The 16239-nt window shown below is 42.6% G+C and overlaps 1 protein-coding gene across 4 annotated transcripts in view; it reads right to left on the bottom strand.

The window, feature by feature from the left end:
* Positions 1-7434: 7434 nt before the first annotated feature.
* The window catches only part of ANGEL1 (angel homolog 1), a 16702-nt gene continuing 7897 nt past the window's right edge, over positions 7435-16239 (bottom strand). For 3 of the 4 annotated variants that reach the window (XM_033142316.1, XM_033142343.1, XM_033142335.1), the window contains exons 4-10: positions 15967-16036; positions 13725-14158; positions 12166-12292; positions 11672-11782; positions 10211-10280; positions 9032-9195; positions 7435-7888 (exon numbers count right to left, since the gene is read on the bottom strand). In XM_033142316.1, the coding sequence (XP_032998207.1) occupies positions 7728-7888; positions 9032-9195; positions 10211-10280; positions 11672-11782; positions 12166-12292; positions 13725-14158; positions 15967-16036 (1137 nt within the window). In that variant the 3' untranslated portion in view covers positions 7435-7727. Of the gene's footprint in view, positions 7889-9031; positions 9196-10210; positions 10281-10629; positions 10712-11577; positions 11783-12165; positions 12293-13724; positions 14159-15966; positions 16037-16239 lie in introns of those variants that run through there. The other variant, XM_033142323.1, reaches the window with a different exon arrangement.

Genomic DNA, 16239 nt, shown 5'->3' with positions numbered 1-16239 from the left:
TTTGATGTCCCAGGAAGTGAGCCTTCGTAGCAGGCAGCTCAGGAGACACCTGCATTTCTTGCGTGCAGAAGCCAAATGAAGGATAGTAGCATCTTAACTGGCCTAACCGTGGCCCTCGGCCACTGTGATGCATTCAAGAGATTGGTTGCAGACCAGTTTTCCATTTCTTTACTTTCTGGTGCTATTCTGGTGTCTCAAGTACATTGGCAGAGCATCATAGCCTTTCAAGGTAGGAGTGTGATGTGGATGCAAAGAGCAGATCCATATGACTTGACTCCATGAGTATTTCTCCCTTTTAAAGAAAAAAAGGATGTTGTGCGCTCCCTCTCTTTTAGCAACACAACCCTTGCTCGTTCTCTTTATCAAGGTGTTCATTTGTTGTTGTCATTTAAAGAACACACACTGATTATTCTTAAGGTATACCCATAGCCTTTTTTAATGCAGATAGTAACATATAACGGGGGTCCCAGCCACACCACACCCTGTGGATCTGTCACTGTTTGTGCCCTCTTTTCTGGTCCGCCCATGTGCCCTCCACCTCTGCCCATCATATTCCAGATAATGAAAAGTGTGGGGTTTTCTATGTCTGTCCTTGACTGAAGCCTTGTGTTGCCCTTCTGTCTGCTGTATGTTTTTAGCGGAAAATTTGTGCCAGTGCACCTGTAAATCCTTTTTTTAAAAAACACTAAAACTTAATCCACCTTGTTAATTAAATGTAGTAACACGTCTCAGTGCTCCATCCATGTCCCTTTCTCAAAAAACATGGATGGATAGGTGGGCTGGTGGCTGTGGGTGCAGTTGGGACAATTTCAGCGCTTAATTTAAAGGGGGGAAATCTCTGCATCTGGAATGGTCATGGCAGATAGTGTGTATTCAGAAGACATGCCCTGGGATGATAAAGGATGATAAACTTATATGTGGGGAGGGCTAGTATGGCCACAACCTTAAAAGAAGCCTGCTCTGCAAACAGGGCTGAGATGTCCCTCCCAGGCAGCAAGTGAATCTGAGATGCTGCTGCGACAAATGATACTCGCTCGTCACTCATCCCTGTTGATTAGCTTATGGCCTCCTTGGGTTCAATTGGCTTTCAGAGCAGTGTGAACTCTGCAGTAGCTGAAAGAGGGGACAGTGCACAAAAGGGCTCATGTATTATGTAAGGGACGCAGCTTGAAACAGTGAAGGGAAACCTGATGCCCTCCAGATGGTCTTCTGACTCCCTCTATTTCTAGCCAGCATGGTCAATGGCCAGGGATAATGGGAGTTGCAGCCCAATAGCATCTGGAGGGTTGCAAATTCCCCATCCCTCCTTCATGAGTGTAAACCACTTGCTCCACAGTATCATGTTTCCTAGTTCTCTTGTTCCATAGGATCTGTTCTGGCTGTGGATTTTCCATCATCTTTTCCAGGAAGTCTGATTGCCTTTTGCTACTCTTCCACCCCCCACCCCCCAGACAGACAATATTTTCCAGGTTTTTACTTAAAGGAAAAGAATCTTTTAAACTTAACTGCCTTTCTGTATCAGGATTGAGCTGGTCTTCCTCTTGACTAGTGAGCTGCTGCAAAGTAATTAAACATTTCAGAAGATGGTGTGCTGTGGGTGTCTCTAGCTATAGGGCCAGGGAGTGGCCAGGAAGTGGTGTCTGTGATCAGTATTTTATTTGTGAGTTTTGGATGGAGGAAGAGGCAATATGGTGTGGGGCTGTAGGGCCAAAAGAGGAGGTGAGATCTACAGTATGTTAACATAATTGGGGTGGGGTGTGTGTGGGAGTTCACACATGGAATATTTAACATGTCTTACTACAATACAGAATGTGTACAGACACTTATGAGCCAAATGCAAACATATCATGTTAGAAAAATGTTCACAGATTTAATAACACTTTTGGAGCATTGTTTAAGGAACCATCCAACATGCTTGTTGCCTGTCTCCTTTTGTGTCTCTACAATTAAGAAGAAGAAAAAGATTTTAAATATGACTGGATCATATTTATATTTAAAGCTGAGTGTTCTTTTTGTAGTTCACATTGAGCCTAATTTTAGGTAATAAATAGTGAAATTCTACTGAAAATGAAGCCCGTATTAATCCGTTAGCAATTGCCTGTGTTGAAATGTCTGAAACATCTTCCTCTTTAAAATACTGGGTCCGCTCATCAAACTCCAACTATCCTTTGTTGTTTTTCTCTTTCCTAGCTTGTTAACTGCCAAGTTTATCTGCAAAAGAAATGCATCATGAAAGGGGTGGGGTGGGGGTCACATTCATTACTGGGGCCATGAACCTTTGGTGGCTGAGAGATGAAGCTTCATGTTGAGTCATCCTCCAGAGCTGGAGAAGTTGAGCCAAGTTTCAAGATTAGATGTAAAGGAGGTTGGCATCCATCATGTGGTCCTTGAGGTGAACTGATAGTAATCTCTGTGCAGGAAGGCCCTTATAAAGAAGCCGTCTAGGTTTGGTGGGTTCCATTGTTCATGAAACTTGCTACTAATGTGAAAGTAAAAATGACACACAATTGGAACAAGTGTTCTTTTGCCAAGCCATGTAGCAGTATCTGCCTGTTTTTGTCTTTGTTTTGTTTTCCTTAAAAAAATAATAATTAAAAGACTAGCTGTAAACAGAGAGGATGCTTTAGTTGGCAAGCTGGAACAGACTCTGAGGAAAGCTGCAACCAGCAATTCAGCTGTGGCAGAGGTGAGAACTGGGTATATTTGCAACAAAAAGGCACAAGGGGATAACAGTTTTAGCGATCTTGAGAGGAAGAAGCTGTTTGCTGTCTCTGCTGAGCTGTATAATTACAGTGAAGTGGGCTGTGACAGAAGGTTAGGAAAGAACTCAATTGTCATCAAACTCATGGGTGTGAGTGTTTTGAACCACTGGCCCCGAAGAAGGATGTCAAAAATGCCAGAATGACCAGTTCTAGTGCTTTATTAAAAGAATGGTATTGACTTAAAGCAGTTGAGCCTGCCAGGTCTCCCTGCCTTTACAGATGTTGGACGGATATCGCAGCAAGGAGGTGGCTTGTCCACACCCAAGCAAACATTCATGCCTTCTTTCTACACAGAGCAGCAGCATATGTCACTCTGGACAGGACTTCCCATCACTCCACCTGCCCAGATGAGGGCATAGGTGGCAAATGCCCAAGTCTTACAGATAGTTCCCCTTTCTGGGCTCAGAGCCCACCACCCCAAGCTCACAGATAAGGGTAGCACCAAAGCATGCCAATTAGCCTATATCAAAGCAAGTGATGATAAATACCTATGAGCTCAGGGTTACAACAACTATCAATTGTGGGGTTACCTTGCTCCCCAGTTCAGGGGAACAACAGGTTGACTTAAAGTAGTTCTGATCAAATTCTCTACCTGGAGGAAACACAGGGCACCTGTTGGAGAACCTCTGCATGCTGCAGACACCCTGGAGCAGGTCTGGAACCAGTTTGTACAACAGAAGCTGCTGTTGCTCTTGATGAACAGAGCCTGTGCCCCCATACAAGCAGCACCAAGCTGCCTATTGCAGAAGATGATGCATAGTAGAAAGAAAGCTTGTTTGCTATTTCTGATTTCTACACTGGGGAACCTTTGCCTAACCTTGGGGCTCCCAGCATCACTGCATCAAAAACGACTGCCTTTGAGGATGGCCAATAAACAGAAATCCCTGCATATCGCTTGTGACCTGTACCTATGTGTCTACACTTCGTCTTCTGCTTGTGGAATGCTCTCCCCAGGAGGGCCTTTATTACATATCTTTAGGCACCAGGCAAAAATATAATAAAATAAAAATCTTCCCCAGGCCTTTGGATAATTATAATCTATGGCCTTTTAAACTCTGGAGGGGGTATTGTTTGTTTGTTACTATGGTAATTTTGAGTTTTTATATTATAAACTACCCTGTGATCCTCTGATGAAGGGCGGTATAGGCAATTAATTAATTAATACTAAATAATACGCTTGCCTTCTCAAAGATGTACGAAATGAACTTGTGATTTAGTGCCTTGTTAATTGACTGCTGTTCCTGCCCTTTTAACAGGCCAGAAAGTCAGCTATGCTGGGTTCCTTGGGGAATCCTAAAACGAAGCATGATCTCAGTAGCAGATGTCCTGCATCTCCCCAAACCACTCTTGACATGGTGTGCTGACCACCTGCTTCAGACAACTGTGACTCCCTGTAAGCTGAGCAGAGCCTGTTGTGTCAGAAATAAGATGATGTTCATGGCACCTGGGGGTTTGCTTTGACATAATCAGTATGATTTACCCGGTTTTAGCAGCTAGGTTTTGTTTTCAGAGCTGTTGTCATAACAGCACATAACTGAAGCAGATGGTTTGCTTTCTTCAGTGACTATTGTGTGTGCTCGGTATGAAAAACTAACACCATTTGTTGGATCTTAAGTAGATAACACAGACCCTCCTTAGGTCTTGCCTCAGTTCTGGTATTTCTTCCCAAAGTTCTTTTCTCCTGAATTTGCACCGTGTAAGGGAACAAAAACAGCATCCCATATATTTAAAGCACATAGCTTCCCTGCAAAATCGTGGCAACTTTAGCTTAAGCTTTATGGAGCTACACTTCCCAGCCCCCTTTACAAACTCCAGGACTCTGTGGTGGAAGCTATGTGCTTTAAATATAAGTTGTGGGTGTGGCCTTCCAGGCAGTGATAGCCACCAACATGGATGACTTTAGAGAGGAATGGGCAAAATCATGGAAGGATAAGGCTATCCATGATGGCTATGCCAACAGAGGCAGTATCCTAGAAATTGCAGGAGAGGAGCGTACTCTTGTGCACAAAAGCTGTCTGCAGGTTCCCATAGGCCACTGTGAGAGCAGGATGCTGGGGTAGATGGGCCATTGGCCTGATCCAGTAGGTTCTTCCTATGCTCATAGTTCAATGGTGCTGTAAGGTGTTTATCATGAAAGGTAAGCTAAGCTCTGCTTTCTGTGGGCACTTGGCACTTTGCCCATTCTACCCAACTGCCAATAAAAAATTGTACTTCTGGGCCAATCAGCATGATAGGGATACTACAGCTTTATTAAATACTGTAGGTGTATTAAATCAGAAGGCTGGCAACCAGGACTCCCTAGACAAAGGAATTTTCTGTATTTCTGTAATCACCATTGCTGGGTGCAGTTAATACTCATTATTCCAGAATCTAGAAGAGTAAAGCTATGATGAGCTGTACAAGGTAATGCCAGAGGCCCTGGTCAATTCCCAAAGTTGCCATGAAGTAGGATTCTTTCCAGTAAAGTTAAAACTTTTCATTGTTGCTGCTAACTTTCTGGTGTGATGATGTGGCTGCTTGCCCTTCCATGCACACCATAAGCTTTGGCAATGACACATATTCAAATCAAAGAGGTACATTGAGCCTTTATGGATTAGGGAAAGGAAATAAAATAATACATTTGACAGCCACTTAATATGCCTATCGTAACATGGAAACTTGCCATCTTAACATTCCCGCATTTGGAACTTAATAAGCATCACTCTGTAAGTTTCTGGCTCCTTGCACTGCAATTAAGTAGTGACTTCTATGTCCAAGAAGTTTCCTCATTCTTTACCCACCCTCCCCCTCAGGAAGCCTTTCCATCATGTGTTCCTAAAAATGACCACCACCACCACTTCCTTGCAGGAAGATTAAATAAATGAAGGCAGAATTTTTCTCCAGCTGGGGTAAAAAAAATGGGGCAGTTACCGGTACTTCCATATAAGCGGACACAGGATGGCAGACAAAGTCTCTTCTGCCTCTAAGGTGAGTATACTCATATCTAGGGCTGTATACTTAACCCGCACCCGAATAAAACCTTAACCAAATGTAACCCCAACTCTGTAACTTGTATAGATTAAGCAACTTTGTTTGCATTTGCTTAATTTTGCTTCTGGAAAATTGTGAAAGGGAGGAGAGCAACAAGGGAGTAACCCACTGTGCTGAATACCCCTCTCCCCACCCTTGAAGTCTTAGTAGGCCTTCCACACTCCATTCTGACACCTGAGGCAGAAGCCTTCACAGTAGTGGCACCCACCCTGTGGAACACCCTCCCATCAGATGTCAAGGAAATAAACAACCATCTGACTTTTAGAAGACATCTGAAGGCAACCCTGTTTAGGGAAGTTTTTAATGTTTGATGTTTTATTGTATTTTTAATATTTTGTTGGAAGGGGTATAAATAATAAGTTATTATTATTATTATTATTATTATTATTATTATTATTATTATTACTGACTGAGCATTCAACAAGGCATGGCCCAGTGCCCACACACTTCCAGGCTTACTTTCATATCTGTAAGAGCTAGAAAGTTGCATTTCTATAAAATGAAAAGCTCTATTGGCCAAATTCTACCAAAAGACCAGTTATACACAGGTAATCCACTCCAGAGAGGCTCAGTGTACATAATTTTAAACTGGATTTCAGGATTTGCAGGCACCACACAGCAGGGTGCATCTTCAGCAGCAATTTCCACTGTGTTCGCCAGAGGGCTACACACAAAGGGTTCTCACAAACAATCCTGCTCAGTTTCACCCACGCCATTCCAGCCAACTGAATTTACAACTTTTCTGAAATTATAAAATTTTATTATTATTTTTTCAAATTTTAAGAAAACATTAAAAATACTGTCAACTCCCAATGCGTTCCCTCCCCCCCCAAAAAAAAATAAAGTTGTGCCATGGCCCACACAAAGCTGAAGTTAATCCTGTGGATTCCATGTATCAAGGAAAGGATGTGGGTTATTTAGAGGCTGGCCATAACTCTGCAGCTGCATGCTCCTGTCACAACTCATTGATGATAAAGGAAAAAATGAGCAGCAACTGCCAGGACCAGTTGAGGTACCCAGTACTATGGCTTGCAAGCTGTAACAAAGAACAAAGCAGCTCTCATTTGGGCTTTTGCCACTTTTAACCGGTCTTTTTCTTCCCTGAAGTGCCACCAGAGGCAACAAAAATGTCACAAGTTGATGGGAGAGAGAAAACAGCCTTTTCAAGAACCTGAGCATAAAATCCAAGCAAGCTCTTAGAGCAGAGAGATAAAAGTCTGTTACAGTATGAGCAGGCGGCTTCCAAATGTTCATGCAGGAGAGCTGAATTTTGGCAAGGTGACTCCATAGGGTACAGTTAGTTGACACGGGTTGATTTGGTGCTACTTCCAAGCAGATAAGAGAAACAACATTTCAGTCTACAAGCACACACCTATGGAGGTTATGAGCAGTACCAGCACTTCAAAAAAGCCCTATGTTTTGCACACTTGCAAAAATCAGCAGCAGCATTCTGGCCTAGGTGCAACAGAAACAGTAATGTATGGGCCAGCTGCTGCCTTGCAATGAAAAGAAAAAAGAATGAAGCCCAGATTAGACTCAAGCTCAAATCATCTCTAGTCCTGCTAAGGTCTTTGTGGTGCACAAAGACATGCTCTGCTGACTTCTAAGCAATGGTGGCTAAGCATACTTGCCAGGCTGACAGAAATCTGCTAATTCGCTGGCGGGATACACTTTGTTAAAAGAGAAAAAAAAAGCTGGTGCAGCAGCCATAAACTGGCAGTGGAGCACTGTAGCATTCTGGGTGAACTCAAGTTATTTCCTCATGAAAAAAGAAGTGTGGGAGAAACGAACAAGGACTTCTCAAAAAGGGGAGGGGTGAGGGTGGGGAAGATAAATAGCTTTTGCTTTTTTTAAAGATAGCTAATGTAAACTTCAACGGCATGATTTTCCCATTCAGACCAACTCTTGCGAGAGTCCTAGTGATCTGGCACATGATCAGAAGTCAGAGATCTGTAGGCCAAAGCTGGCCAGCAGACAAAGATGATCAGATGAACAGAAAGGGTTTGGCAAGCCATTTGCTGACCAAAGGATGTCTTCAGAGAGGAGGGAGAGATGGCCAAGCAGCTTTAGGGCTCCATCTTGGTACATCCTGCGACCTGAAAATGAATCACAGTTGCAATAAAAGGTGCACAGAGCATACACACTCATACCCCATGTGGAGTGGCGGAAGCATAAGCTCAACCACAGACAGACTGCAATGAAAGTGTCAAAAAGTAAAAATACTGATATTAGCAACTGTCATGGGCACACACACACACACACACGTGCACGCACACACAAAACCACTGTTTTCAATAACTAAATAATGCACTAACCCAGACACACTTATACAGCCTCTCAAAATCATTATCAATTAGTTTTCTAATTCTACTACCATCCCTCCCTGACTGCAATATCCTAGATGTGTAGTCAGCTCATATTCCCAAATCTTTCAGCATTCAATAAAATATGAACCAGGGAAACAGGAAAATTGCAATTGCAATTTTGAAGCTGCCTTATACCAATTGTCTGCCTCAGTAATGTCTAAACTCACTGCCAGGGGCTTTCCATAGATGCGTCTCTCCCAGCCCTACGTGGAGATTCCAGGAATTGTACCTGAGACCTTCTGCATTTTAAAGCACATGCTCTACCTGTGAGAGAACATGTTGCCAATACATGTTGCAGTCATCACACAAGTGATCACTAGCTAGGTAAGTCTAAGCTTCATTTCAGGTTTTACCTTCTCAAATGACTCTCTGAGGCTTGAGACCACAAATTAAAGTGGGGGGACAACACAATGTAGATGTTCAGTACAGTTTCTCCCTGTGACAAATTGTGGACAGCATTGGACATTGACATTAGGATACTTTTCTTGAGAGCCTTCAGGAGCCAGATCAGAGATGTGAGCAAATATCCTGCTGAAGAAGTGTTTGTGGGAGGCAAGGAGCATAGGTCAGAGCTGAAGTACAATAAGCAGGAAGAACTGATGGCAAAACAACAGGAAGTCAGCACTCTAGTCTGTTCAGATTGCAATTAAAGGAACAGCCGTAAGAAGCAAAGCAGTTACATGATCACCACTGTAACTCACTACAGAGTAATAGCCAGATGAAAAACAGGGGGAGTTATGCATTTTATGACTACGTAAACTACCATCCTCACTGAAGGGCTGAGGCTGAGATAGACAGGCAGTCCATCACAAAAGCTCTGATGAAATACACAAAGTATAGCCATACAGGAAATTTAAGTTCTGTAACACTCACATTCTTCATTATCACTCTTGACAGGCTTTGCTGAATAGAAGATGTAATCCACTGTGGCCCCGACACCCATTGGCATGGTTGTAATCTCAGGGCAACCTCTCTCAGGCAGGAAGTGGCTGTAGGCAGAAGTCAGGTTGAGGCCATGCTGGATACTTCCTGGATACCTGTACAGGAGAAACAGCTCCCCATCCCCAAAACATGGGGAAGAGGAGAAGAAACTCAATTAATGCAAGAAAAGCACACTTTAAAAGTACTACTATTCAACTACTCAACTCTGCCTTCCACAGACATTTGCTTTGCTATTACTGTCTGTTCCTGGGGAAACTCCCTTAATTTGATTATAACACTCTATTTGATAAATTACTATTTTCAAGGGGAGTCTGCCAAGAGCCCTGGGTCTAGCTAAGGTGGGACCAAGCTAGTGTAGCCTTTGTAACTGTTGCACTATTCTGGCATATATCTAATCTTATACCTCAATTTGAGTTTCATCATCATTTTTCCACAGTTAAAAACAATGCTCAAGGCAGCTTACAACATTGATTTACATAATTACAAAAGTCATAAACAATAAATAAACCACATCAAAAATATACAAATGGAAAACAATTTCCACATAAATCAAAATCTAAAACTAAGAATACAGCATTAATATCACAGTTTAAAATGACATAGGTAAAAAATAATAGCAATGTAAAAAACAAAACAAACAAAAACGGTGCCCTCTCTGTCCAGTAGCAGCACAGGCAACAGTCCTTTGTGGCACCTGTCAGGCCTTGCCCCAAGCCAGGTGGAGAGAAGCAGGGCAGGGCCCCCAGGCACTGAGCAGGGAAGTCTTCCTGGGTAGCAGTAGCAGTAGCAGTAGCAGTTCTTATACGGCCTGTCAGTTTCAAGAGTTTCTCACTTGGCGCACCCATGGTTGGTTTCAATTTATTTCATTGTAACAAATGAAAGGAAAAACTCCCCCGTGACCCAGAGAGTAATGGCGGTATGAAGATAACTTGCTCTTGCAAACATAGCCCCCTTTCCTTGGAGAAAACCTTGACTCTAACATAGGCTTTGTGACAGGGATCATACAATTCCCATCAGCCAAAGGTGACTCCACTATGCTCTCAAGATAAACAATCCTGGCTATGGAACTGTCTCATTCATAGGACCCAACACCCTTCCCCTTCAAGTTACCTTGAGTAACACAGATCTGGATCAGAGTTGTTCACTACAGTGAGTTCCTTAGGCCAATGTGCAGGACGGTCTGCAATGCACCAAAGAAAATACAGATCAGCTACACCACTGAACATACAATTTTGGGGTTAAACTCACATTTAGTAACCCCATCCAAATTGCTGCTTCAACAATCGACATTGTCAAGACCAGGTGGCGAAATGGGAGAGGCTGGGGAACAGGTCAAGGTTCCAGCATTCAATGAAATATATTGGTGCACAAAGAGACTCAGAGGTGAAAACATCTACCACAGTTAGAAATGGGGCCCTCCTGCTTTCTCACCTCCAGCTCCAGAACTGGGTTAAGCAGCTCATACACAAACAGGAACAAGATAAAACCAAGGCAAGGCTCAAGTGATGAGTAAAGGTGCTGCTCTTTCAAGTAATAGATTTTGCTCAGGATTGAAATAACCACATTAGGAATGCCCAAGAGTAATTGTAGACATTTTTGTAAAACAGCAAACTTGCATGACATACCCAAGCTGCCTTTGTAACAGTCCAAAATTTCAAAAGTAAATTTGCCACATGGCATGGAAGGCTGATTGCTATTTGAAAAACACAAGCCTCAATGTTTTGTGATCCATGGACAACTTGCTGTTGGCACATAATGGCCTGTCATTACCAAACTGCAAGAGGGTGTCCTCTGGAGAGGATGAGAATAATCCACAAATATCTTTTAATCAGAAGATTGCATGACGCAGATTTCAAAAAGCGGGGGAAACGTAATCAAAATTCCAAATTTGACTCTCTTTTCGGAATGCAAGGTTTGCTACAAAGCCCTCAAAAGAGCCACAGGGAACCAAGAGAAGCATTTGGCGATTCTTCAGCCCACCAATGAACACCTTCAGCAGCACGGGCATAGCCAAGGGGGGCAGCTGTCCCTGCCCAATCAATAAAATTCAATAAAATTGCATAGCAAACTGAGGTTCTGGCCCCCTTACAAAAGGCCTGCCCCCCCAACAGAAATCCTGGCTACGCCCATGTTCAGCAGTGCCTCAAACCATTCAGTATTATTATTATTATTTTAAATCAATTTTATATTCAACACAATCAATATTATCACAAAAAATAATGTATAAATCTCTACCTCCGCCGTCGCCACCCCCACCCCCCCGTGACTTCCCTCAACTTCCTCTTCTGGTTCATTAATTATTTACTTCTCCTGCCTGTTTTTTCCTACTTTAATTTTATAATCTTCTAATTAAATATTGTTATAATCTTATCATTTTTGTACCATATTTTCACATTACATCTTACCCTTTGTTATTTCTCCATTATTACATCTTGACCTTTATACTTGTTTTCTTAATTGTAAGTGTTTACTCACACCCTGCTAGTGAGTCCAAACCATTCAGTATTAAAAGATGTGTTCCAACTAGGTGTATCATAGTTGCAGAATGAAGTGGTGGGAAACTTTGGATACCTGGCATGGCATCCGTCACACCTTCCAACAGGATCAGATCTGCAGGTCGCTCACATGCAACATCACAATAACGGAACTGAAGCAGGAAGTCACGGCTGTATTTGCGCCTGTCTACAGGGAGAAAGGCAGATCAAAGGAGGGAAATAAATTGAAGCATTTAAATTGATTTTGATTATTTTCACACAACCTAGTGTTGTTATTTGCATGAGGTGGAGGTACAAGTCCACACTGCACCCATACAACCATCAAAATGCAATTTCAAAACTCAAATGCTGGTTAAAGAGGAGAGGGACCCTAACCCACAATTATGGATGGTGTGAATACACACTTTTATGAATAAACATTACTTATAGGATAGTAATATTATATGTGGTTAGGCTCTTAGCCAGTCTGAAGATTTTAGAGTGTAAAAAACTAGCAACTTTCAGGCAGTACATTAATGGCAGAGAACAAGTCTCTGCAACACTTGTCCTCATTTCCACCATGAAGCTCACCTGACTTCTTGCTTTGGCAAAGACTGACATACTGGCAGCTGTCTGTAATCCCCAGAGAGCTGGGCCACAGGGGAGTCAGCAGTTTCCTCTGGTGTGGGTTCTGACAGAAGTCTTCCTGTCCAGACACCTACAGGGGCAGAACACAAGCACAGACAAAAGTGTTTTGAAACACATAATCTTCTCAAATACAGCAAAATTTATAGTAGGCACAGCCACACATACAAACTTAAAAACTGGCACCCACACCTACAGTTTTGTGACTACTCTAGGAATTTACAAGCAAAGGAATTAGTCACTTAGTCAAAAGGAAGAAAACCCAATGAAGGGTGTGTATTATGGGATCAAGGCTGCTGTTGCATACAAGTTTTTGCAGCACCTGTACAGAGCTGCTGTCATCAGAATGCCAGCATGTATCTCCCAACACCCCAATTTAATCTGAAGTTACGCTTTCCAAAAATAATACAGCAAGTTAAGGAAGCCTGTTGCTAAGGACCCTTTTATAATACTATGCCTCTGTCTGGAAGCACTCGGTCTAGACTATTCCCGGGTAATCAAGAATGTTAGAAATCTAGCCTATAGCAGATGGTGGTACAGCAGCTAATGTGTGATTGTCTCAAGGAGAGAAAAAGGTTTAGAATCCAGTAATTTTAAACTGATATATACACGACAGTTTTCAATATGCATCCAATGCACACCCTTATCTAGCAGCCCACACATGCTGGTAGCTTCAGTTTATTCCGCTCCCATCTGACGATACAGCAAAACCAGCATAGTTTGTGCCATTTGCATAACAGATTTCACATTTTCAGTAGAATAATACACCTATTTGACTTTCTGCTTTTCACAAAGTTTATTATTTTCAAATGAATAAAATAGAATACATTGGGGGCAGCTAGACTGGGGGAGAATAGTTTCTATCTGTTCTAAATTGAAAGTATAATATCTGTTTGAAAATTTAATTTAACTTTGTAGAAAAGTTTTGATCTCAATAACTTCCTATTTCTGTGCCTGCTTTGTCCACCGCCCCAGCTTCATGTTTTGTGCTAATAACAGTGGTACCTCGGGTTAAGAACTTAATTTGTTCCGGAGGTCCGTTCTTAACCTGAAACTGTTCTTAACCCGAAGCACCACTTTAGCTAATGGGACCTCCCGCTGCCGCTGCGCCGCCAGAGCACGATTTCTGTTCTTATCCTGAAGCAAAGTTCTTAACCTGAAGCGTTATTTCTGGGTTAGTGCAGTCTGTAACCTGAAGCGTCTGTAACCTGAGGTACCATTGTATACTAAAGCAGCAATGCAGGAAGCTGTCATGCAGATAGCCTAAGTTTACATAGATTCTAGCTTGGACTTCTTCCTGTAGCACCTATCACCCAAATACAATAATGGCCTTTTTATCACAAGAGAAATTAACTCATTCAATTTCTCTTGGTGAATGGACCAAAGCCACAAAAAGGTGGTGCAATGGTAGAAAATATCAGAAGCTTCTAAGTCTACAGAGGAAAGGCATGATACCTTTAAGCTGAGTCAAGAGTTGTTGCCATCTATCCCCTTTCTGTGCTTACCTTCCAGGCTGGCATTCCATGGTAGTACAACTGGCCATTCCGAATGAACTTGTATAGTGGTGAGTCAGGCACAGAGTTCAGGTCACCACATAAGATAATAGGGCAGTAATTGCCATCAGCCATTTTTGCAGTCTTGTCTACCTCGGCTAGGAGCAGAGCCATCTGAGCCAGTTTGATATCGCCCCGACGGGGATTATACAACACATGAGTGTTTGCCACACACAAGGGGCTGACTGATTTGTCTCCCAAGCTCTCTGGGAGTAAAGGTTGTAGCAATAATACCAGACCCACATTGTCCCTGTTGAGGATGTCCAAACCAGGCCGAAAGTATTCAACAGGACTAGCACTTATCAACTGAAACTTGTTTTGCTTGTAGCAGATTGCACAACCATCTGTCTTCCTGCCTGTCCTCCGCTTGTAGATGCAGGCAAAGCCTAGCCAAACAACAAAAGGCCTCATCAGATCAATTTAAACAACCAATAACTTAAGGCTGCAACTCTAACACATACATGGGAGTAAGCCTCACTGAACTATAAGTAAATCTGCATAGGATTAGGCTGCAAGTCTCTGTAGGCAAAATGAAATTATATAGAGATCTTATACTTCTGTTTTTAAAGTGTTCAGCCAACCAATGTTCCTCCTGTTCCTCTTGTGAAACCATGCCAAGCCAAACACATCCAACTGTCGCAGGAGTTGGAGCAGATTCAGGAAGGCAGGGAACCATGTCTGGGGTGAAGGTTCCCTACTCTGGTACAAAAAAAAGGCCACCTAAAAGCCAGGCGGTTCTAAACCTGGCATGATTTTATTCACAAAGCTCAACTAGAGGTTATAGAGGAGATGGATACAACTGTCTCCTGATACAATTTTTCCTTGTTAAACTGAAAAGATGCTGCAGGAGCTCCCAAGTTTGAGCAAAGGAATGTCAAAGACCACTTACCGTATTTTTTGCTCCATAAGACGCACTTTTTTCCTCCTAAAAAGTAAGGGGAAATGCCTGTGCGTCTTATGGAGCGAATGGTGGTCCCTGGAGCTGGATTGCCCAGGGGCTAAAAGAGGATCATGCTTTTTATTTTACAAAGAGAAAAGGGAGTGTTGAAAGGACCCGCTCAGCAGCTGATCAGCAAGAGATCGGGAGAGAGATAAGAGTCCCGGCTCCCTTTCAGCCCCGCCCTCCTTTGTTGAATGTGCTGCAGAGGGAGGTTGTTTGTTTCCCCAGGACATGTGACTGGCTGATTAAATTATATGTCTGGAAACTGTAGAAATGGCTCCCTTTCCTTAAGATTTTTGAGAAATGTGAGTTAAACCTCATAAAAATGGGGCTTTTCCTCTTTGCTTTTCCCCCTTTGCAAAAGGAGCTTTGCTTTTCCCCCTTTGCAAAAAAAGCTGCAAAACCTATCTGATCCTCGGGGGGGAAAAACCAGGGCTTTTTCCTTTGCAAAAAAAGCTGCAAAACTTTTAGCTGATCCTAAAAAATGCCTTTTGCCTTTGCAAAAACAGCTGCAAAACTTTTAGCTGATCCTCAAAAAAGCCAGGGCTTTTCCCTTTGCAAAAAAGCTGCAAAACTTTTAGCTGATCCTCAAAAACAACAACAACACAAAAAAGGGCTTTTAGAGGAGGAAAACCAGAAAAATATTTTTTCCCCTTGTTTCCTCCTCTAAAAATGAGGTGCGCCCTATGGTCCGGTGCGTTCTATGGAGCGAAAAATACGGTAATCCTTTTTGTGCCTGGATGTTTCCCTGCTCAAAACCAGTTTCCCCAACTTGCTTTTCCACTAGTGGGGAGAAGAGTTGCTGGGGTCCATATCCTGACTCACAGGAAAAGCAACTTGAAGGGTAGGAGCTGGAGTTTCAGTGAGAAGACAGCTGGAGGGAAAGAAGTTAAGCAGCTCCTTCTGCATCAACCTCCTGTATCTAACTGCAGCCTCCCATGGCTGCTTCTCATTTTTTATTTTAAAAAGAATGTTGACTTTAATCCCCAGCATGAGGCTACAACCCCACTCCGAAAACCATGGGAGACAGACAGACAGACCAATCCTCTGACTAAATGGTGATATCCTAGTGTGGCTTTAAAGATAGCAGAGAAGCTCCAACCTCCCCACAACCATTCCTTCTATCAAACTCAGGGGGTAAAGCAAATCATCCCAGAAAAATTGTGGCCACTAAAACTGTGTAGAAACAGCAGTGCTTGGAGGAATCAATAGGAGTATTCTTGAGCTAGTCTCCATCTCAAAAACTACTTATACCCATCATCGTAAGTGTTGGTTCCAGCTGTTCCCAATAGTGATTCTCCTGAACTTCTTGGAGACAAAGAATCTAGAAAGCAACAGAGAACATACTTAGCAGCAGCTCTCCCAAGGCAGAACAACAGAATAAGTTTCCTCACTATAACTAGTTCTGACTGAATATCTTCCCTATACCTATTTCCCCTACTACAGAGTGAAAAAAATACAGCATCCTTTGGGACTACAAGCAATTACATATTCAAAAACTACTGGTACCTAAAATAAGGAGAGGAG

This window comes from Lacerta agilis, chromosome 1 (assembly GCF_009819535.1).
Source record: "Lacerta agilis isolate rLacAgi1 chromosome 1, rLacAgi1.pri, whole genome shotgun sequence".
In the NCBI taxonomy this organism is placed as follows: Eukaryota; Metazoa; Chordata; class Lepidosauria; order Squamata; family Lacertidae; genus Lacerta; species Lacerta agilis.
The sequence above is the reverse complement of the archived record's forward strand: the minus strand, read 5'-3'. Positions and strand labels throughout refer to the sequence as shown.